A 22,183-nucleotide genomic window follows, 5' to 3' on the forward strand; every position below is an offset into this window, starting at 1 on the left:
CCATGCACACCTACAGTGTTGCATCTGAAAGGTTCGTGTGACATGACCTGGAATCCGGGGTATCTTTTCGCGATCTCAGCATTCGAAATGAAATGAGATGTTGGGGTAGTTGCTTGAGATCGACAGCTTTGAAGGATTCGCCTAATTTCGTCCAAACTTTCGCTCAAAATGCTTTGATTACCAGAAAGCTTGGGTGTCTCACCGATGAACCACATGACACTGCCCTTGCAAACGTTGCTCCCGATCTTAATGCGGAGAACTATAGGGCTGATCCCTGACCCTATCACGCACCAATCTCCAGGACGCGTTAGTGAAGGCCTGCACTCGTTCAACGCGGAGAGGTCTAACTGTTCCTGGCCTTGGCCATGTGCAGGATGACACCCCTGAGGTGGTGGCAGCTGGTGTAACCGTGGGATAAAACTCGATCTATAGCGAAGTCTGCGGCGAACAATGAGCGATGTTACCAGGGGTGGAAATGACAACCAATGATTCAGCTCTTTCTCTTTTTCTTTGTTCTCACTGAATATCAAACAAGTTTGAGCGGCAGAGTACACAAAACAAGACTATATAAACCGTCGAGGTCCGCTGCATACAAAGCGAGCAACAACACCGCCAACCAACGAGACCAACTCACCAAGATGAGACTCACCACAATTCTCTCCCTCCTGGGGGCTCTCCCCCAACTGATTCTTGCTGCCCCAGGCGCAGCCGTGAACCAAGCCCGGCAGTCCTCTTCGGACCGTCTTGTCTTTGCTCACTTTATGGTAATATCGCCTCCTCCGTTGCCGAGAGCCAACTGACACGAGCAGATCGGTATTACCAGCAATCGAAACTCAGCGGCCGACTACGACGAAGACATGAAACGTGCCAAATCTCTTGGAATCGACGCCTACGCACTCAACATCGGCGTCGATCCCTATACCGACGCCCAACTCAACCTTGCTTACGAGTCGGCGGCCAACAATGACATGAAGGTGTTCATCTCCTTCGACTTTAACTGGTACAATACCGGTCAAGGCACCCAAGTCGGACAAAAAATCGCCCAGTATGCAAGCCGCCCCGCTCAGCTATTTGTCGATGGCAAGGTTTTCGTCTCCTCATTCGCAGGCGATGGACTCGACATCAATGCCATGCGCCAGGCCGCTGGACGGGAAATCTACTGGGCTCCCAATTATCACCCCGAGTATGGCACCAACCTGGACGGCGTCGATGGCTTGCTGAATTGGATGGCCTGGCCCAACGACGGCAACAACAAGGCACCCCGGCCTGGAGCCGAAGTCACGGTCGAGCAAGGGGATGAGATGTACATCAACACCGGAAAGGACTACATTGCTCGTGAGTGTTCTTGAACGAAACGGTTGTGCTTAGCTGACTTTGACAGCTGTTTCTCCCTGGTTCTTCACTCACTTCGGCCCGGAGGTCCCGTACAGCAAGAACTGGGTCTTCCCCGGAGATCTGCTGTGGTACGATCGCTGGCAACATGTTCTGACCATGAAACCCCGCTTCATCGAGATTGTCACCTGGAACGACTACGGCGAGTCGCACTACATTGGCCCTCTTAGCTCCCCTCACACCGACGACGGCGCATCCAAGTGGTGCAATGACATGTAAGCCCTCTTTACCATTACCTGCATTACAATACTAACTGGTTAGGCCACACGACGGCTGGATGGACATGTCCAGGCCTTGGATCGCGGCGTACAAGGACGGTGCCGACTCCGTTGACAGCTACATCACCGAGGACTTTCTCGTGTACTGGTACCGCCCAGCTCCTCGCGACGTCAACTGCGACTCCACGGATACTTGCATGGTACCCGCCAACAACGGCAGTGGAAACTACTTTAATGGCCGACCCAACGGTTGGGAGACGATGGAAGACGCTGTCTTCGTGGTCACGACCCTGACGGAGCCCGCCACCGTGACTGTCAACTCCGGAGGCAATGTCGAAGTCTTTGATGCTCCGGCCGGCGCCAGCGCTTTTAAGGTTCCCATGGGCGTAGGATCGCAGGCATTTTCGCTCAGTCGCAATGGACAGGTCTTCCAGTCAGACATTAGTTTGCTGCCCATCATTGATGGCTGTCCTTGTGGGCTGTACAACTTCAATCCTTACGGTAAGTTTTTGATTCACCATACACCGCGAGTATGCTGGCTAATGAAGCTTCTGCTAGTCGGGTCTCTGCCCCCTGCTCCTACCATTGACTCTCTCCAGTCCGCCGGTCTCAACAGTCTTACGCAGGGTCTTCATGTCCAAACCTGCGCCCCGACACCGTCGCTCGGAAAGGTGACCCCGACACCTCCCCCAGGCTGGGGAACCGCCCCCACAACCACACGGACCTCCTCCACAACCGGCACCTCTACTCGCACCACGCGAACAAGCACTCGCACCACGACCAGTGTCACCAGCACCCGAACCTCCACGTCTACTCGGACAACTAGCACGCGGACCACGAGTACCCGCACAAGCACAACGAGCACGCGGACCAGCACAAGCACTCGCACAACCACTACAACGCAACCTACCGGCGGGACTGGAAACACTTGCGTCGCGGGCACAGGCCCCGGGAACTACGTCGGTTTGTGCAGTTTCTGCTGCAACTACGGCTACTGTCCCCCGGGACCATGCACCTGCACAAAGACTGGTGCTCCCGTGCCGACGCCCCCGACAACCGGAGTGAAGGGTGTGCCGCTGCCGTGGCTTGAGAACTACAACTCGTATCTGGGCCTTTGCAGCTTCGCTTGTGACCATGGATACTGCCCCAACACGGCTTGCCAGGTTGCTTAGGCCGTTTGAGTGTTTTCTTTTCCTTTTTCTTTCCCTTTCCCCCTTTCTTTACTCTCCCCGCTTTTTGCCGTTCTTCTGTTTTGATGGGTACTTGGTCAAAAGAGGATGTGCAGGAGATAGGTAGTTTGTTCTCCATTCTCAAGAGCTCCGCTCTAGTATATAGTTCGTCTTTTGTTTCGTTTTTATTGAATATATGCTCGTCATTCTTCGCTTTATACTTACTCTGATGCCCTGAATCTTGAGTTACGCGTGCTTTTTGTTCGAGGTTTAACTGCCCTTAAAGCACCCTTAGGTAGAAAAGCATGAACTAAGATCGTGACTGCTTTCCATGTCCTTCAATGTACCTGTAGTACGTACACCTATATTTGCACACCGGCGTCCATAATGACATTGTACCCTAGTCACCTCGGCAGCCTGCCAATACGAAGCTTCTCCGCATTTAATCACTCCATCCGCGTTCCAACTGTTCCGCATGCAATCTCGCCGCGAAAACCAGTTCGTCGAGGGCGAGCCCTAGCTTCACGCTCGTAAAAAAACTTTGCATCGCAACCCGCAAACCAATCCTATGGTACTGCATGCCGCAGTCCCTTTACACAGAAGTGCGCGCTGTCGACGAGATCGGCGAAACAATTTCATTGTCTGCTCTGCATAACCTCCAAGGGGTTTAGGGCTAGCATGCCATATGGTAGTGATTTGCATCGGAATTCATTCCACCCCTGCGGCCGGGACTGTGTACGACGTGTCTTGCTCGGTACTCAGTTGCTCCCGTCTCTCCCGGCATGAGATTTGCAAACGTGAGTATCTTGATTCAAGGACGGCGTGCTACGTCATCTGGTCATGGCCTTACGTAGGTAGACGAACCGGCTCGTCTTTATTTTTGGAGTATTATCGTATTCTCGTCAGCTATGCAGGTAAGACAGCGTATCCACTCGGCTACTGCACTATCATATTAGATCGAAAAGACCACTGCCGGTTTTGGTTATGTAGCTTCTACGGAGGGTCCCAGATTGTGGTTCATCCGGTGGTTTATTCAGGATGCGCTGAGGAGAGGTTCTAGGGGTTTTCCTGCTCTGGTTGTATAACTACCATAGGAAGTTCGAGGCCTCCATGCGGCGGTCTTTATGGAGGGTACTTTAGGTGCGGCACCAAGGTCAACCATATCCTTACGACACGAATGGAACACGGGAAAGTGGACGTAGTCCGGTCAGTTCACATGCTAGATACGGTAGTTTCTACTCTACGGTTGGGAAGATCTAAGAGGTCGATATAGGTTGTTAGATGGATATGATTCTATTTAACGGCCGTGACCTAAGTACATCTTGTATGTAACGAGAGAGATATCCAGACTTCTGATGTATCCGTACCAGTTGTTATCCAGTATTTGCACATTGAAACGAGGACAGAAACCGAACAACGAGAAACAAGAACCGGAAAAAAGAAAAAGAAACATCCGCATTGGCGAGCTCTCAGGGAAGGGCGCCCGGAACGTGAGGCTCACGGTGATCCTCTGGCTCATGAGTGAGACGCTCCAAAGAGACGCGGCGATGTCTATCAGCAGTCTCCTCACGGGGCTCAGAGGTAGAGGTAGACACAGGAACAGTAGCAGAGCGAGTGATAAAAACGTTTGAGGTTCCAGACTCGGTGCTCTGGCCTGAGGCACTCTGTGTAGCCCTCTGCAGCTTAAGCATAAGTTCGGGATAAGTGGGGAGAGAGTCATAGCGAAGGGGATGTTCGGCGCCAGTAGCATGCGAGTCGTCGAATGGATTCTGATTTGCCGACTGCTGTCCGACATCGCCTGCGAGTCCCTGTTCAAGATCATGCTCACGCACAAGGTCGCGGAAGCGTCGACGCTCAGCAATCCGATCGGTCTGGTCGCCGAAGTGCTCGTCAAAGTTAGAGAAGTAAGGCTGGGGGTATCTAGGCTGGTAGATGCGCGTGCTAGTTGTCTTTTCCTCACGGATAACAGGAAACGCAGAGCTAGACCGAGGCGCAAAAAGAGGGTGAGACACCGGAGGAGGCTGAAGCGTGATAAAGGCAGGCGCAAGAGTAGGGGCGACACGGGACGACACACCTGCATGGGCAGGGGTACGGATATGCTGGAGTTCAACATCAAAGGCGCCATTCTCCCGTGCCGCAGCAGCGCGACGAGCGGCGGCCGCGCGTTGCCTTGCAGCGTCAGCGCGCCTCTGATGATAACGATCCTGCTGTTCGCGGACAAAGTCTCGGATGCACCAGCAGTGGGGTATAGGGCGGCCGGCGTCGAACCACGCATACAGGCCCGTGCCAACAACGAAGCTGCAGAGTGCGGCGACGGTAATCCAGAGCAGTGTGCGTGCGCCGTCGGGCCCCACGTCGGTTGATACAGGTGGTATGTAAATTGGCGGTGGAACTGCCATTGCAAGGTGAGGCCTGGGTAGTAGATAGCGGGAAAAGTGAGTCTCAACAAGCCGGGTGCACTGTACAGGAGGATGTTGGTTAAGCTTCAAGGCTCTTGAAAGCTCAAGCAAGTCCTGATTAATGGAGATCAAGCGTTTTCGACGCTGCTGTGTCTATTGTGTTTGTATCCTTGCAGCAGGAGGTATGGTTTTTTAGTTTGTTGAGAACAGGAGTTGGAGCAATGGAAAGAAGGAGAAAGAGAATATAAATTAGGAAAGAAGAAGATATTTATAGCCGGTATATGGAGTTCTGGAGTTCACTTCTTCAGCATTCACATTCAACACCTGGAGACGTGAAGTGAATGGATACTTTACTCCAGTATATCGAAACGAAACCAGGCAACGAGACACCACCAGGATTCCGGGCATTTTTTCTAATGAATGTTAGGCTGCCTGGAGACTGCCGGTGCCGCCATCTACGCCAGTGGGCTAGTAGCAAAGACAACCGTGCACGATCACCTCGAGGCTTACTGGAGAGGGCCTTGCTCTATCATCTTCATGTGTGTGGGGAGGAGGGGACGGAGATGTAAAAGCCCTGGACACTTTGATAATAGGCGCGGCTAACCAGTATATCAACCTTCGTGTCCCATGTTGTCAGAGTAGCTTTCGTAGTATTGGTGGGGGTCTATGCAAACCGCACCGATGAAGGCATTCAGGAGGTTAGTTACTTTCCTTGCCTAACTATAGAATGCTCGCTTACCTATAAAGCTGGAATGAGATTCAGAAATAATGCCTTATCTAATTAGGGTTTACTACTATGGTACGTCACAGAAAGGCATGAAGGATGGACGGCATGAGCAGACCTGACGCGGTTTCTTATTATACCTTACCTGCATGGTACTAGAAGCTACAGGGGGCCGACATGTTATGGCTTAGATGGACAGACTTGTATACAATCGAATACATCTTGCTAACTCAGTACAATAACATTCAGACCACAGAATATGTAGCCTATGCATGCTGAGGAGACCGTAGTCCAACCGTACCATAGCAACATCCATCATGCGCGTAAAGGTAAGAAAAGAAACATTCGCGACGAAGAATCCATCGAGGAAGACTACGGACTTTCTAAGTCTCACGGCTCTCAGTGACATCATCAGATGAGCCCCAGGGAGAACCGCAGACGTTCTGGAATACACAGTTGTCGAGACATCCCCAGAAGAAGCTCAGGCAAAAGCGCGGACATCCTGAGGCTCGCGGTTCTCAGTGACATCCTCAGACGAAGCACGATGTCCATCACTCTCACGGCGTCCAGCCTGAGCAGCAGTGGCCGTTGCATTCGCGTTCCCAGTCTGAATAGCCCGCTCCGTGACATCCAAAGACGCAAAACGAACAGGCACAGCTCCCTCCTCACGCTGAGAATGGGTCAAAGAACGAATACGCGAAGAACGGTAAGAAGGCGGATGATCATAACGAGGAAGGGCCTCACGGCTACCACCCGTACCGGCACTGAGACGCTCACGCTGCCGGCGCATCTCCCGTTCCTGACGACGCTCAGCATACATATCCATCTGCTCCTCAAAGTGATCCTGAAAGTCATAGGGCGTATAGTACTCCCAGAACCAGGCGCGAATATGTCTAGGCTCGGCATAGATGGGACGTTCGGAGCGAGGACGAGGGCGGGGACGAGAAGCGTCGATATCGATGTCGGTGAGTTCGATGCCGTTTTCAGGGTCAGGGTTGGCGTTGCAATCGCGATCAGTGGTACGGCGGCGGGGAATCGGGCGGGTGAAGTTCTCAGTTACTTCGGCGAGACCGGCTTGATCGCGGCGGCACCAGAGGAGGATGATTCTGAATCCGCCTCTGTGAATGAAGGAGGTGAGGAAGCAGAAGAAGATGCAGAGGCCGATCATTACGGAAAAGGTGACGGCGAGGCTGATGGCGAGGTTGGCTTCTTCTGAAAGCATTTTGACTGGTGGTTGATGGTTTTAGGGCTTTTTGTCTGCAGAAGATGTCTGCGAATGGGGTTAGTCTAGATGAGAAAGGGAACTTTTCGAGGAGGTAAGAGCTTACAAGGAAGCTGTGCAACAATGAATAGAAGTAGATTGTTCGATCAATCTTCAAGGCTCTTGAGGTTTGGAGAGCCCTAGAAGAATAAGGAAAGTGTCTCTGCTTAAGACAGGAGTAAGTAATTTGTTTGTTTTGTTGATGCCGCAGGATGTATACCTATCTTGATTGGAAATGATGAGGCAAGCGAGAACCAACGAGCCCGAGCTCTAGATTATGAGAGGATCCCAGGTAATAGGAGATGATGAGGAGAGAAGGAGGGAAAGGAGACGGTTCGGGGAGAGAAGTGTCCATATAGCTGCGCAGGATGATGTTTGGTAGGGTCTTTAGATTCACCATGGTTGAAGTGAATGCTTGAGTCCAGGACAGTGAAAAACAGCCAATTAGACAGTCAGCAAGACAGATGTCTTTGGCAGCTCACGCAAGTGAATGGCTGTGAATTACTTGCCTGGAGAACGCTGTTCTGCCAATCTACTCTGGTTAGTGAAAATGTCTATGCCCTTGGAGGCTGGATTAATAACGGCAAACAGAGTATAATTATGCAAAGCTCTCTATTTAGAAAAGAAATAGAAGCGAAACATAGCATAGCTACATAATATATAATCCCTTGAGCCTTCTCATGACCAAATCCAAGCGCACCTTGCTCATGTTCACATACGCCTTGGTATATAGTTAGCCATCTTCCCAATGCGATGTCAACAGCGTACAAACCCCAGGCCACTCCTTCACCTTAAAACACCCATGGCGTAGCCGAGTATAACAAGGGCCCTTCTATCTCATTCCACTTAGATCCCCCCGCTCCAAGTACTCAACAATAGCATTGCGCAGCCGGAGCTCTCGCGCGAGGCAATATAGAGGTTCAAGGACGCACCGATGAGGACTAGGATGGCGGTGAAGGGGTTGGTTCGGTAGAAGGTGATTTCGTCTTCGCGGGAGAAGCAGTAGCCGGGTTCCTCATGCTCGTTGCAAGGGTTGCTGGAGAACCAGCGTAGGAAGGTGAACATGGTGGTGGTTGATGGGTAGGTAAGGTGCGGGAGGAGATAGAGGATATGGCATTAACGAAGTTTGCATGGAGGTAGATGAGTTGAAGAGATAATAAAGAGAATAGGAGTTCTCCTAGGGAAGAAGAAGCCTTCAAGGAGAATTGTTGTTGTAGGGGTGCTGCGTTTGTCTATATAGAGAGTGTGGTGTTCTGCACCATCACTATGACTACGCTACGTGAAATGAAAAGAATGAGAGGGAAAGGCTTTGCCGCTGGATACTCCTAGCTATAGAACAGAGAGAACACATGCATATCAAATGGTACTAGGAAAGATCCGTTCCCTGCCACCAAGCCCGTCTCTGAGGCATCGCGTTGCACTGGGATACAGTAGTTAGCTATCATACAAGAACAGACAATGCCAGGGTGAGCTGAGCTTCTAGAAAGCAGCATTGCATACCTCGTGGGAAAAGACAAAACAAAACAAAAGAAAAGCCATAGCCATGTTGATAGCCAAGCTCCGTGGATAGATCTTCGCCCATCATCGTAATAATTGTATTCGCAATCGTGCTCGCCTTCGCGCCCAAAACACCATCCCCCACCATTTCAGTTAGAAAAGTCGAATTGATAATCCAGACATCGTCTCATCAAGCGGCGGTAGGGTAGGATAGTCGACTAACGGCGGCGGCGGGGGCCGGGACGCTGCACAGGCACCCTAAAGATCTCCCGAAAGATAAACCTGATAAAGTTATAGAAACCACGGCCGAAGCGAAGAGCCCAGAAGTACACACTGAACATCACCACATAGCCCAGAGTCTCTTGCGCAGCCTCCATCTTCGCCTCCAGTCTTCCCTGGTCGTAAAAGTTCGTGCGGGTGGCTGCTCCGGCCGCAGCCTGCGCACGCAGGTCTTTCAACTGGGCGGCGAAGTTCTTGTGTTGGTTACGGATAGAGACGGCGGTGATGTAGAGGCCGATAATAATGAGGGTGCCGAGGAAGGTGTTAATCATGGAACGCATTTTTGCTGGTTTGCTGGGTTTGTGGTTCTCTGTGGTGTGTTGTGTTGTGTTGTGATGGAGGTTTTGAAAGAGAATATGTGTTGGTTTATCAGGATTTTGGAAGTGGATAGCCAGATTTGAAAGGTAAGTTGGATCTCTGTAAGGGAGATAGAAGAAAGATAGAAAGTAGGTAGTGTTGTCAAGGAAAGATTCTTCTCTGGGAGGGTGAGGTGGCTTTTATATTAGTGTGGGCGAAGTTCTGTAGCTGTCCCAAAGTCAGAGGAAGGTATTTAATGCTTTATTCACTTCTAGTGTTCACAAAATAGATTATAAGCGGCGCATAAGTCCACCCCAGGAACAACAAAGAGGATAAGTAACTAGGTATCCTTCACGGCTTCTGGTATTCTAATACAGCAGCCCCCTCCTCCAGCGTTATGTTAATCTGCAACCTCATGCAGAACTGCCGGCAACTCTTTGTGAATCCTCTCCTATGGACCTTCCATCATTTTCATCTGATAGGATGTCAATTTGCCAAAATGGTTGACATTGACAATCCCAGCATCCAGCCCAATCCGGATAACACCAACACCGAAGACGACAGACGATCGAGTCTTGCTAAACGACTCGCAATAAGACCCTACCCCGCCCCAAGACATGCCTTCCTAGTCAAGATCCTGATAGGCAAGGAACACGGCTTTGCTAAGTACCGGTAAGGACACAGGACCTCTCGCCGGCCGTACTCTAGCTAACTGGAACCTCTCCGAGCAGCAAAGGCGCCAGATTCTACTTCGCGGGTAAACGAGTTCATCAGGTCAAGTCCACTGTGTTCTATCGCCACGGTCAGCCCAGCGAGCATGCCAGCGGTCCCCCAATGGTAGGCTATCTCCAGTACGAGGAAGTTTTAGCAGGTCGCACGCGTTCATATAACACTCGGCGAGATCCAAGCGGCAGTCCCAACCAAATCGTTACCAGGATCTGCGAGAAGCGCCTGGCCAAAGTCACCCTAGGGGACTGGACCAAAGATCCATACTTCGCTTGCGTGCTGCTGGCCCTGGCGCAGCGGCAGAAGCGCAAGTGGAATCTGGACCTGCAGAGTCCAACGACGTACATGTACACCGTATGTCTCCCGACCTCTTAGTCTAACTTCTGAACCTGAACTGCAGCTGACTTCCATTGTTTCCAGTCGCGCCTTCTCGTTACCAGTCCAGACGACCACGAATACATCTATTTGTACGAAGCCGAAATTCGCCACGAGGGACATAAAGTGGCCGGTGATCATGCGAAGAAAACACCCCTTCAAGCCCTACGGCCCCTTTGCGGACCGCCTGACGGTCGAGCTGGTGGCTCCTCCGTGCTAAAAGGAAACAACAGGCACCTGGATGTGAACCGCTGCATTAAGGGAACCCGGCACCAAGCAACATCTCCGCAATTGTGATTTGTCTAGAGACATTCTTTTCTTTTTTTTTCTGTTCGGCCATACATACCATACCCATACTCATGCAGCACTTTTATCCCCGTCCCATGTACACTTAATAGAGCAAATGCGGACGGTTAACGCTGCGCGGATAGATAGCCAGAGATAATAGCTAATGTAGAACAAAGATCTTGCAACTAGCATCTTACTTCCTTAGAGACGGTACTACCTTGCGAATGGGCTGGCGCTTGGTCGGCTGTCTAGGGTAAGTAACGACTCCAAACCTTCTCGTCTACGCTACCATCCATGATGAGAGCCCCCAGGCACATCACCCGAAAGTGGAAACTGCGAGACCTTCCACTCCGCAGGACCTCCCATCCAAACCCCTCAAACTACGTAGGTGGGTATATTTGGCGGACAAGGGCGTTACCATGCCTACCTAATTTATCTGAATGCCCTGTGCGTTTCCAAGCCCAGGTTCGAAGACGTCAACATCGACTCCTGGGCCGGGGACGGGAACTTGAAACCCGGTGCAGTGGTTTTCCTTCTAGTGCAAGATATCTCTACTCAGCAATTGTTATTCTCTCTGCTCCGTAGATCCTCAAGCTCGCCACCAACACTATGATGATAAAGCAGAAAGAATAAGCATGATTGACTACGACTACAATGAAAGACTGACATATGTTAGGCTGCATGCAAGGCAAGTAAAATAGACAATCCATGTTATGTTTATGTTAACATTCAGATTCCCTCACAATGGAACAGAGGACCATTGAAACACACACAGCACTGGCAGGAAGCCTTGCCCGCCTACTACCGTATCGTACCATAGTACAGTATGTCACCGAACCCATCTCGTCTCCAAAGCATTTTGTTTCACTGGACGGGGATGAATTGACTATTATGCACGAGCCATGGTAGACTGGCTTTGTAGAAGGAGATGTGCATACCTTATGTGAAAGAAAAGGGAACCTTTAAAAAACCACAGCAGTAGCCACAGCAATCGCCGAGCCATAGTTGCAGACAAGCTCCGTAGGTATGGTACCAATATCTAGAATCTCCAACCATCGTCTTAATCGCAGTAATGCCCGTCATCTGCGCCGGAAACACCATACTCCGCCAGCCCAACCCAGTCAATCATCCCGTCTGAATGAATGCCAATAGCCCTGACACACGTCGTGGAGTTAAATCAAGCCAAATGTCCGCACGGCACCCTACTATAGTACTCCAACGATATGACATGACAGCCTACCACGGAAACTCCTCCCCATACATCTCCCGATAAGCATAGCGCGAGATGAGGATAAAACAGCGGTAGGTGAAGTAAATCCAGGCCGCAAGTTCAACCCACGAGCGCATGACAAGGCCGTCGCAATGCGGAGCTCAAGGAGGCCCTGCTCGTTGAGGTTGCTAAGGTCGTTGGGGCTCAGGCCGTCGTGGTACTGGTAGACTTCAAAGTCGGGTTCCTGTGCCTGTGCACGCGCGGTGTCCAGCATTGTGTTGAGTTCGGCGATGGCGTGGGTGATGCCGAAGAAGGCGGCGGTGAGGGTGACGAGGATGAAGAAATGGATTTCGAAGGAGGCGATGGGGGGCATTTTGGGGGTTTCGGGGGTTGTTGTCGTGTGTTGGGTTTGAGGTTTTCGCGGAGGGCAGGGATGCGTTGTTTGTGTAGAAGTCGGCGTAGAATGGGAGGTAAATGGATGGTCGAGTTTTTGACTAGGCTGGATTGGTGGACAAGAGGTAGAATGGAGATGGAAGTTGGATTAAAAAGGAGGACCCTTTAGGACGGTAAGGCTGCTTCTATGTTGGTGTGGGTAAAGCTCAGGAACTTTGATGGTGGGGGGGGGGTTAGCTTTCATCACTTTCACACTTCACCACAGTATGGCCAGGTCACATAAGCCAGTGAAGCAAGTAAGCATGTTTTACAATAATACAGCACTAATAAACAGTAACAATAAAGAATCCATGCTTGTATTGCTCACTATGCAAAGAAAACTCCACGGCACCTAACCTAAGCCTTGACAACACCAAGCCGACTACAGACAGCAACATTATGCCCCAGATCCGCCGATGGCAACTCCTCAACCTGCACGCCCTTCCTGAAGAGCAGACAGTGCGTACTGCCCCCAAAATGAAACATCCCCAGCTGATCCCCCTTCTTAACATGCTGCCCCTCCTTGACAGAAATGTCACACGTCGAGACCTCACACATCCCAACCCCCAAGAACGCCATGAGCCCAATCGCGGGGTTATCAGCCTGAATCAGAATAATCGCGCGCGTCGCAACACAGGACAGGTACTCCTGCGTCGTGACTTCACCGCCGGGGTCAATGCCGTCCTGACTCTTCTCCCCTTCCTCATTGACGATTCCAGAGAACAGCGGCTCGGAGTAGTACGTCCCCGGCACCACATACGCCTTGACGATCTTCCCACTCACCGGCGCATGCCAGCGGTGGTAGCTCAGCGAGCTCAGGAACGCCTGATAGACAGTGCCTTCCTCAAACTGCGGCGCAACGGGGTCATGCGAAAGCATGTCGTGCATGGAGTACGGCTGGCCCTTGATCCAGAAGGAGTCCTTTGCCTTGACGTCGCGGGCGACCTTGTAGGGCTGGGACTCGCAGGCGTTGGCGATGACGGCGTCGTCGTCGGGCGAAGCGACGGGTCGGATGCCCGGTCTGAAAAGACGCGTGAAGAAGTCGTCCCACGACTTGTAGCCGTGGTATTTGGCGGATGGGTCGCAGACGAAGAGCTCTTCGAAGGAGTGGTTTGTGTCGAGGGGGATGTTGGCGACGTGCTCGAGGTTCTCTTTTCCGATCTTGCCGAACCAGCCGTACTGCGAGTCGTCGAGGACGTTTGCGGACTCGGATGAGGTGAGATATTCACCCCAGGCATCGAGGACCTTCTTGAGCATGGCGTTCACGTCGGGATCTAGATACGCGGCATACCCGCTCGGCGTGCCCATCGACCAATCGAGGACGGCGTTTATGGGGAGACCGACGAGGCCAACCTTGAGCGAGAAGTCATTCCACGAGGGCGCGGTGGTGAGTAAGTGATTGAGGACCTGCAGCATGTGCGGGTAATCGCGGATCTGGGAGCAGCCGGTGGGATCCTTGCAGTAGTGGCGGTTCTTGGGGATCTCGGAGAACATGGCGGAGATGAGCATGTAGACGCGGGTGTTGGATTCGATGAGGTGCTGGAACTCCTTGAGGACGGGGTGCAGCTCGTCGTCCTTCTTGCTGTCGACGTGGGCGATGACCCCGCCAAGCCATTTGTGGTGGGCGTCATAGTCCGCGGGCATCCAGTGGCCGACGCTGGGACAGTTAGCGTCTACATGGTTTATGGGATAAAGTAGAGCTTACCGGTGGTAACGGTGTGTATTAGAGCTATGAGAGGGCATATTGAGTGTGTTGGTGATGGATAAAGAAAAGAAAGAGAGCGAGCGAGGATTAAATACAAGGGTATCACGGTGACGTCATTGCTAGAACTCATACTTGAAGCCCGCGTACCCCGGACTGTACCCATTGGGCCGCGCGTTCAATGGCGTTGCCGGGGCCGCTTGAGCCGGAGGCTGCACCGGGGCCGGACTGTACTGGCCCGAGAATCCAAAATTAAATGGCGCAGCGGGGCTCAACTGCGCGTTGTTCGATACATTGAATGTCTGATGCACGCTGACTGAGCCCTTTCTCGGCGGCGGCAGGATAGGGCTTAGCGCGACCGTGCTGTTGTCATTGAAACTTCGTCCTAGCGGCGCTGTGATTGAGGTTGTGATGGTGTTGCCATTGTCGCTGAGATCGGTTCGCCAGTATTTCGGGTCTTCGGTGCCGGGCATCGAGGCGTTCGCAGTCAAGGTCGACAGGGCATATTTCTTGGTCGTCTTTCGACCGGGAGTGCGCTCTTTGTAGGAAGAGCCGTCATCGAGGAACCAGCGGAATAAGGGGCGGAGAGTGATGAGACTGCCGGCAATGATGGCGAGTCCGGTTTCTACGACTGACCAGACGGCGATTTGGTAGGTCGAATCTGGAGGATTAGCTTGGAACGTCAAGAAGAGAGCGTGAAACTTACAAAGAAAATCGGGGTCGGAGTAGTTCTTGAGATACGGCAGTCGAATCACAACCGCGATACTCGCACTGTTGACGTTAGCGACGTCCCTAAAATAAGAAAGATCCAACATACATTGCACCCAAGCTGAGGACTCCCACCAAGGCAAGTTTTGTTCGCCGACTCATTTGCAGATTCCAGATCAAACAAGCGGGGAGAATTCCAAGCGTAACGTCGCAGATGATTGTTATCGAACTATAGCAGTACGCAATGACGAGCAGGACATCCGTGGAGATGCATTTGCCGTTTTTGAAGATGTTTGTCCGCTCCCAAAAGTACTCAACGGGCCAACAGTTGAAGAGAAGGACCAGCCAGAAGACCAACCCAATAACCACAATCACCACGCAGATAGCCCAGAGTGTGAAACGATGCAGACGACGAACGGCGAGTCGGAGAAGGGCGAGGGCGATAGCGATCTTCGAGACAGCAGATGCCCAGAGGTACAACATTTGACCGAGCCACCAGTACTGAGAACGTCAGCCATCACTCGTCGATGATGATCCAAGGCAATTACCTTCAACGCCCTCTGCAACTGGGTCAGACTCGTGAACTCGGCGATCCTGTGCCCAACGCCTGCAGCAGACGCAAGCATGCAAAGGGCGGACAACGCGATAAATAGCGCCTACAAAGTCAGCCAAATCTTTACGTTGATTTCCAGTGCAGCATACCAGCGCTATCAACATCAACGCATCGTCCCAGCCAAATGCGCGCACAATGTAAATCCGAACAAAGCATCGCATCAAGACGGCGATGATGGACAGGCCCACCATCACCGCCGCCGTCACGAAGATTGCCAGACTGTGCCCAGCCAGGGGCAGCGTGTCTTCCATGATGACCGGGCGGGAGGGAAATCCAGAACCAAAGCAACCGGGCCAAGAGGGCGAACAGAGCGGCCTTATACTCGGGTAAGCTGATCAACAGGGAGCCCGTTCCGAGAGACAGCGACGATCGAGGGTAGGCCGTTTCATGATAAGGAGTAAGTAGTCATAGTAATAAGGTGAAGGCCTGGTAATGGGCGTGGCAGAGTCTGCATGCGCAGAGTCAGGGCATCTCCTGCAGCAGGACGGTGGAGTTGGAGAAGACCCACTGCCCAGCCTGGAGCTCGATCGATGGTTCTCGCCTGAATCTCAACAGAGTTTGTTCTAGCCTCACTCGGGCAGTCAAGCCGTGCGCTAGGAAGTGCATCGAGTCATGATCCACGCTTCCGGGATATTATCAGATCGCGCCCAATATTTGGGTTCGTATCTCGGATGGCTGACGGGATGCCTGAATTCTTCAGCTCTTCGGCAGGGTCGGATAGCTTCAAGGACAGTGCATAGCATCGTAGACAATAAAATCTCGGCAGCGGATGGAGATGAAAAGATGATAATGGCCAGTGCGATGTTGAAACACTCCACAGCGTCACCATGTCTTATCCAAACTGCCGCGCTCTGGTCCGCTGCAAAGGTCAAACTCCAATCATCTTGAGATCTGTGGCTCAGACCCCTTCATCAAACCACGGTTTCCCTGCCGGAATTCTGCTCGAAATTCTCCATGACTTCTGCAGTCGGCAGCTGCAACCCGAGGGGTCGGGAGCATGGTAAACCGACCTCCCGAGAGGCTCAGGTAACGGTTCTCCAAATGAGTTGTTTCAGGTGCTCCGTGCTATGGTTGAGATTGGCAGAGACGTGCTATTAAAGGAAAATCTGGGGACGTGCACATTCCCATCCAGGGAATTTTGATGAGACGCGGACATTATACTCCACAGCAGGATCGGCCCACGGGCACACTCTGAAACTCGGGCGCAATCGTGAAGCTTGTGGGGTTTTTGATTGTGAAATGCCGGTGTTAGAGTGTGGGAGAGAACTTTGAATAGATTGATGTTTATTAGATAGTAGTTGAGGCTCTTGTGTGGAATAGAGTGTGTGTTGAGATCTTCCACGTGGGTGGGAGAAATAAATTGGTGGGCGAATGGCGTCACCGTGACTTCGTGCCTGAGGCTGCCGTTTATATTTCGTGCCTTCCGACCCCAAATTCAACTTCAACACTCCAACTCCCCGCACCACGATGATGACGCCTCTCCTTCTGGCCGGTGGCCGCTCCACGCGCATGGGCTCACGCAAAGAACTGCTCTCCTTAATCAAAATCCCCATTTACGAACAGCAACTGCTCCGATTACACCTCGCCTGCCCCGAATCGGACACCGTCTTCCTCTCTCTTCCAAATCACGACTCTCTGACCCAGATTCTGCAGAGTCCCAATGTGGAGCGCCTGACTCAGAATACCCTGCGATTGCGCCACCAATCCGGCTCAATCCCAGTTCACGTCTTGTACGACCGCGAAAACGACGATCCTGAGGCTCAAGAAAAGGGGCCTGCTGCTGGTCTGCTTGCTGCTCATGCTTTTGACAAAAACGCCTCATGGCTAGTCGTCGCCTGCGATTACCCGTTCTTCTCCATCTCCGCTGCACGCCAACTGCGTGACGGATTGGCCGGCCCTGTGACGTGCTTTGAGAACTCTGATGGCATCTACGAACCTCTTCTGGGGATTTGGACGCCTCCTGCCTTGTCTTTACTGGAAGAGAACGTCAAGAAGGGCATTCTAGGTCCTAAGTCGGTTGTTGCCAAGAGCAAGGGAAAGGCCATCCGACCGCAGAATGAACACTGGCTCTTCAACATGAACACGCCCGCCGAGTTTGAACAAGCCAAGCAGATGAGCAATGAGATATCGGCAATTACCGAGGATATGGCTCATTTAACTTAGAATGGGTATATGCTAACCAGACTCCCCGCGCCCAATTCGGAAACCCCGCTCGGAATATGCACCCAACAATCGGCTTGCAGGAACGGTTTCGTTTTTCCGGGGCTATGGTCTTCAATGATCCAGACGTGGCTGAATCGTGATATCGCCGGTCGGAAGATGTCTGGCTCTTTGCGGAATGTCAGGACGTCGCCTTTCGTCCCATTGCACGACTCGGTTCTTTGGGACGTCCGAAGAGTGACTATCTGCGGTTCTTCTGGCCTTTGTAGCTGAAGGGTTTGGATGTATGGCAAAACGAAGAAACGGAGGCAGGCAGCCGCTGCGACTGGGTTCCCAGGCAGCCCAAAGAACGCTGTTTCGCCCATCTCCCCAGGAAGCATGGAGAATAGGACCGGATGCCCTGGTTTGACGGCGACTTTGTGAAAGACAGTCCGCCCTCCCATCCGCTTGATTAAGCCGGGAATGATGTCGCATCTTCCGGCTGAGACTGCACCAGAAGTCACGATCAAGTCGTACCCATCACCAAGCGCGGATTGCACTGCGTGCTCCATCGTTCCTTGGCTGTCTGCAATGACCCCTCGGAAGTCTACGTCGACTCCCCATTTTCGCAGCATCGACGTGAGATATGGACCGTTAGCATCAGGGATCATGAATTGATGAGATTTGCCGCCGCTTTCAAGAAGTTCCGATCCCGTCGAGAAAACTGCCACTCGAGGCCTGCGCAGGACTGGAACCTCCCTCACACCAACAGACGCCAGCGCCATGAGGTGGTGTGGTTGAATGCACTCGCCTGCCTCAACGATAACATCACCTTTGGTAAAGTCACCACCGGCAAACCTCCTATGCTGGCGCCGTTTGGCCGGCTTGGAGACGGAGATATACCGACAGTTCGAAATTTTATTCTCGCTCACAACCACCTCCTCAATGGGGACACAACAGTCAAATCCCTCGCTTTCGTCGTCGAGCGGGAATGGTGCGCCCGTCATGATTTCCACGCAAGGGGAGATCCCATCCCTCAAATCGTCCGCCGTTGAATGCGGTCTGTCGCCAGCTGTCGTGGTCCCAATGACCTCAAAGGTGACTGGCGTCTCCGGTGTTGCTATCTCTGTCGCAGCAGAGCTCAGAGCGAACCCGTCCATAGCGGAGGTGTCGTACTCGGGCGTCGAAATAAGGCTCGTGATTGTCTCAGCGACGATTCGGTCACAGGCATTGTATGTGGAACATGGCTGTGCTTGTGAGACACGCTGCCTTTGTGCCTCAACCTTGATCAGATGTCGTGCCTCCGTATACGGCAACCCCATTTTGCTCATTTTGCTGCTGTTCAGTGTGCCTGAAAATCAAAGCACGATCGATTGAAGAACAGTGTTGGCGGTGCCTTGGCAGCCTCAGAATTACCGGATCCGGAAATCCACACGCACATCACTATGAGGTCATCGCAGGGACCATCCGAGCACTCCGCAATTTCAACCTGATTTGTAACTGCGCCCATCCCACTCGTCAACGCTCAGAGCCTCAGTCGCAGCCAAGATGCCTGAATACACAGAGACCAGAGACTCGATCAAAAATATCTGGGGCGAGCGCACCCCTTACAAGCACCAATGGCCCACCCGCTGCGACAGCCATCTGGTCGACACCCCGGACAAATGGGTCCAAAGCGCCTGCGTATTGTGCAGGTATGTCCACTTTGTTTCAAATTGAAAGCGATCATTGATCATGCATCTAGCAATGGCTGTGGCCTGGACATCGGCGTCAAAGATGGCAAAGTCGTTGGCGTGCGAGGGCGGACTGTTGATCGGGTCAATAAAGGACGACTTGGGCCAAAGGGGTTGAATGGGTTAGTACTCTCCAGCGCTTTGGTGATGATAGGTGTCTGATAAACGGCAGCTGGGTGTCTATCAACCACCCCGACCGTCTCAAGCACCCCTTGATCCGGCGCAATGGCAAGCTGGAAAAGGCGACCTGGGACGAGGCCATGTCGCTGATTGTGGAGCGCGCGAAGGATATCCAGTCACGCCTTACGAATCATGGTATTGGGTTTTATACTAGCGGTCAGCTTCTACTCGAAGAGTACTATGTCCTTGCTATGGTTGGAAAGGCCGGGCTGAATACTTTGCACATGGACGGAAATACTCGTCTGTGCACTGCAACTGCCGCTGCCAGTATGCGCGAGTCGTTCGGCAGCGACGGGCAACCCGGCTCTTACTCGGACATCGACTACACCGACTGCTTGTTTTTGGTCGGGCACAACATGGCTGCTACGCAAACAGTCTTATGGGCGCGCGTTTTAGACCGTCTCGAGGGACCAAATCCACCAAAACTTATCGTGGTTGATCCGCGCGTCTCAGATACAGCGAAGAAAGCGACAATTCATCTAAGGCCGAAGCTCGGTACGAACGTCGCGCTGCTTAACGGACTGCAGCACATTATCATCGAAAATGACTGGGTCAACGAGCACTATGTCTCCTCATATGTCTGCGGATTGGATGACCTAAAAAAGGTCGTCAGAAAGTACACTCCGGAATATGTTGAGGAAATTACTGGCGTCTCAGTCGCTCAACTCCACGAAACCGCGAAAGCGCTCGCTTTGTCAGGAAGCCTCCTCTCAACGGCGCTGCAGGGCGTCTACCAATCCAACCAAGCCACCGCAGCGGCCTGCCAGATTAACAATATCAATCTGCTCCTCGGCCACATTGGCAAACCAGGCAGCGGTATCTTGCAGATGAATGGACAACCGACGGCCCAGAATAATCGTGAGACCGGCTGCGACGGCGAATACCCGGGCTTCCGCAACTTCCAGAACCCAAACCACATGAAGGAGATTGCCGACATCTGGAACATTGATTATCTTCAAGTTCCGCACTGGAACCAGCCGACGCATATCCAGAACATGCTCAACTTTATCGAAAGCGGTTCCATCGAGATGTTCTGGGTCTCCGGCACAAATCCGCTCGTCAGCCTGCCGCATCTGTACCGTGTCCGAGAACTCCTCACAAAACCGGATCTGTTTCTTATCGTGCAGGACATTTTTCTTACAGAAACGGCGGCTATTGCGGATGTCGTCCTCCCTGCCGCCCAATGGGGCGAGAAAACAGGGTGCTTCACCAACGTTGATCGGACAATGCACCTAACTCGCAAAGCCGTCGAGCCGCCCGGCGAAGCCAAGCCCGATCTCGACATTTTCCTCGATTTTGCGCGTTGCATGGATTTCAAGAATAAAGACGGAGATGCGCTTATTCCTTTCACACATCCAGAGGAAGTCTTTGATGAGTGGAAGAAGATGTCTTTCGGTCGGCCGCTGGACTGTAGCGATCTTAGCTACGAGAAATTGTCGGGCGGATCGGGGATTCAGTGGCCGTGCACGAAGGACTATCCTTATGGCAAGGAGCGACTTTTTGACGACGGGAAGTTCTTCACTGACACCGAGTACTGCGAGAGTTTTGGTCATGACCTTGAGACTGGGGCGCCCTTGACGAAGTCACAGTATGCAGCGATGAACCCCGCTGGACGGGCGATTCTCAAAGCTGCACACTACAGAAAGCCGTGGGAGTCACCAGATGAAGATTTCCCGTTCTATTTATCGACGGGTCGAAATGTATTTCATTTCCATACGCGGACGAAGACTGGAAGATCAAAGAGGTTGCAGAATGCAGACAGAGATGCCTGTGTTGTCATCTGCCAGGAAGACGCGGATGAAGCTGGCGTCACGAATGGCGAGATGGTCATTGTCCGATCGCGACGGGGCCAGGTTGAGCTGCCTGTAAAGATTGAAGGCATCAACAAGGGCCATGTCTTTATTCCTTTCCATTTTGGATACTTTGATTCGCAAGATAAGAGGGCGAGAGCTGCGAATGAACTTACTATTGGTATGTCCTCATTACCTTATATGATCGGAGACACTTCTAATTTTGCACGGTACAGAGCAATGGGATCCTGTGTCCAAACAGCCGATGTTCAAATCCGGCGCTGTACGCATCGAAAAATGTGTTCAAAAAGAGCAGGAACCTCACACAGGAGAGAAACAAACTGAAGCAATCCAGAGCGTCGAGCAGAACAAAGCCAACGCAACATCGACCCGCAAAGACGGTCATGAGCACCGCGTCCGCTGGCTGGAGATGTGGCTGGGCGCGACGCACGAATCCTTCGAAATGCTTCGTCAGATTTACGACAGTCTCATCCCACGACTCGTGCATGATCTAGAGATCCAGGCCGGTCTCGAAGTCATGAGACGCATCACAGCCGACGTCATCCACAAATTCGAGCCCGTCGTGTCTCGGTATCACGAGAGCCGCATGTACGGACGGCAGGTGTGCGAACGCCTCCGCAGCGCGCTGTTCCCGATGGACGACACCAAGGATAACTCGTACGAGACGCTGATCGTGCTACAGTCACTTCAGATGTTCCTCGGGTACATCGAAGGACATCTGGCGGCTCTCTCGCCGGCGAGTCAAGCACTGTGGGATGGCGAATTCGTGGACGCGGTCAAATTCGCGACACAAGAGGTTCAACGACAAAAGGCGTGGACGACGCAGCATATCAAGGTCAAGAGTCCGCAGACCTTGCTTGTACCTCAGCATCCTCCGAATGAGCTTAGTGGGTACGGGCTGGCGAGGGAGTTCTATTACTAGCATATTCCACCATATAGTTAATTCATCAACATACAAAATCATTATGGGAGCTTTCTACAACTGTTGTAGTGACTTGAGGCCAAAATCTCTCACTTCATCAAGGCCACC

General features: G+C 52.3%; 10 protein-coding genes across 10 annotated transcripts; 3 read left to right on the forward strand and 7 right to left on the reverse strand.

Annotated features, from left to right (window-relative positions):
• Positions 1-638: 638 nt before the first annotated feature.
• On the forward strand, positions 639-2,782 carry BDW74DRAFT_182737 (glycoside hydrolase family 71 protein; the record flags this gene model as incomplete). The annotated part of the gene is made up of 5 exons (XM_073730328.1): positions 639-764; positions 810-1,335; positions 1,382-1,607; positions 1,654-2,111; positions 2,169-2,782. 5 exons carry the CDS (start codon positions 639-641, stop codon positions 2,780-2,782), a joined length of 1,950 nt encoding a protein of 649 aa, XP_073579135.1.
• Positions 2,783-4,248: 1,466 nt separating this feature from the next.
• Positions 4,249-5,178, reverse strand: BDW74DRAFT_182738 (uncharacterized protein; the record flags this gene model as incomplete). The annotated part of the gene is made up of 1 exon (XM_073730329.1): positions 4,249-5,178. The coding sequence occupies one exon, from the start codon at positions 5,176-5,178 to the stop codon at positions 4,249-4,251; it is 930 nt and encodes a 309-aa protein (XP_073579136.1).
• A 1,205-nt stretch (positions 5,179-6,383) lies between these two features.
• BDW74DRAFT_182739 (uncharacterized protein) lies at positions 6,384-7,124 on the reverse strand (the record flags this gene model as incomplete). Its single annotated transcript, XM_073730330.1, has 1 exon — positions 6,384-7,124. The coding sequence occupies one exon, from the start codon at positions 7,122-7,124 to the stop codon at positions 6,384-6,386; it is 741 nt and encodes a 246-aa protein (XP_073579137.1).
• Positions 7,125-8,009: 885 nt separating this feature from the next.
• Positions 8,010-9,220, reverse strand: BDW74DRAFT_182740 (uncharacterized protein; the record flags this gene model as incomplete). The annotated part of the gene is made up of 2 exons (XM_073730331.1): positions 8,010-8,199; positions 8,943-9,220. 2 exons carry the CDS (start codon positions 9,218-9,220, stop codon positions 8,010-8,012), a joined length of 468 nt encoding a protein of 155 aa, XP_073579138.1.
• Positions 9,221-9,735: 515 nt separating this feature from the next.
• BDW74DRAFT_182741 (uncharacterized protein) lies at positions 9,736-10,634 on the forward strand (the record flags this gene model as incomplete). Its single annotated transcript, XM_073730332.1, has 3 exons — positions 9,736-9,908; positions 9,968-10,316; positions 10,383-10,634. The coding sequence occupies 3 exons, from the start codon at positions 9,736-9,738 to the stop codon at positions 10,632-10,634; spliced, it is 774 nt and encodes a 257-aa protein (XP_073579139.1).
• A 1,051-nt stretch (positions 10,635-11,685) lies between these two features.
• On the reverse strand, positions 11,686-12,208 carry BDW74DRAFT_182742 (uncharacterized protein; the record flags this gene model as incomplete). The annotated part of the gene is made up of 2 exons (XM_073730333.1): positions 11,686-11,759; positions 11,866-12,208. The coding sequence occupies 2 exons, from the start codon at positions 12,206-12,208 to the stop codon at positions 11,686-11,688; spliced, it is 417 nt and encodes a 138-aa protein (XP_073579140.1).
• Positions 12,209-12,554: 346 nt separating this feature from the next.
• Positions 12,555-14,187, reverse strand: BDW74DRAFT_161909 (phosphatidylserine decarboxylase family protein). Its single transcript, XM_073725856.1, has 2 exons — positions 13,973-14,187; positions 12,555-13,924 (listed from the first exon to the last, which is right to left on the reverse strand). Exons 1-2 carry the CDS (start codon positions 14,008-14,010, stop codon positions 12,625-12,627), a joined length of 1,338 nt encoding a protein of 445 aa, XP_073579141.1. The 5' UTR covers positions 14,011-14,187; the 3' UTR covers positions 12,555-12,624.
• BDW74DRAFT_170816 (uncharacterized protein) lies at positions 14,092-15,541 on the reverse strand (the record flags this gene model as incomplete). Its single annotated transcript, XM_073727220.1, has 5 exons — positions 14,092-14,642; positions 14,676-14,740; positions 14,787-15,178; positions 15,226-15,333; positions 15,380-15,541. 5 exons carry the CDS (start codon positions 15,539-15,541, stop codon positions 14,092-14,094), a joined length of 1,278 nt encoding a protein of 425 aa, XP_073579142.1.
• Positions 15,542-17,302: 1,761 nt separating this feature from the next.
• On the reverse strand, positions 17,303-18,751 carry BDW74DRAFT_188260 (molybdopterin molybdotransferase MoeA; the record flags this gene model as incomplete). The annotated part of the gene is made up of 1 exon (XM_073731672.1): positions 17,303-18,751. One exon carries the CDS (start codon positions 18,749-18,751, stop codon positions 17,450-17,452), a length of 1,302 nt encoding a protein of 433 aa, XP_073579143.1. The 3' UTR covers positions 17,303-17,449.
• A 226-nt stretch (positions 18,752-18,977) lies between these two features.
• BDW74DRAFT_188265 (molybdopterin oxidoreductase family protein) lies at positions 18,978-22,083 on the forward strand (the record flags this gene model as incomplete). The annotated part of the gene is made up of 4 exons (XM_073731673.1): positions 18,978-19,123; positions 19,174-19,284; positions 19,335-21,313; positions 21,369-22,083. The coding sequence occupies 4 exons, from the start codon at positions 18,978-18,980 to the stop codon at positions 22,073-22,075; spliced, it is 2,943 nt and encodes a 980-aa protein (XP_073579144.1). The 3' UTR covers positions 22,076-22,083.
• Between the last annotated feature and the right edge of the window lie 100 nt (positions 22,084-22,183).

The sequence above is a fragment of the Aspergillus multicolor genome (genome assembly GCF_047715735.1).
Source record: "Aspergillus multicolor strain CBS 133.54 unplaced genomic scaffold BDW74scaffold_38, whole genome shotgun sequence".
Taxonomy (NCBI): domain Eukaryota; kingdom Fungi; phylum Ascomycota; class Eurotiomycetes; order Eurotiales; family Aspergillaceae; genus Aspergillus; species Aspergillus multicolor.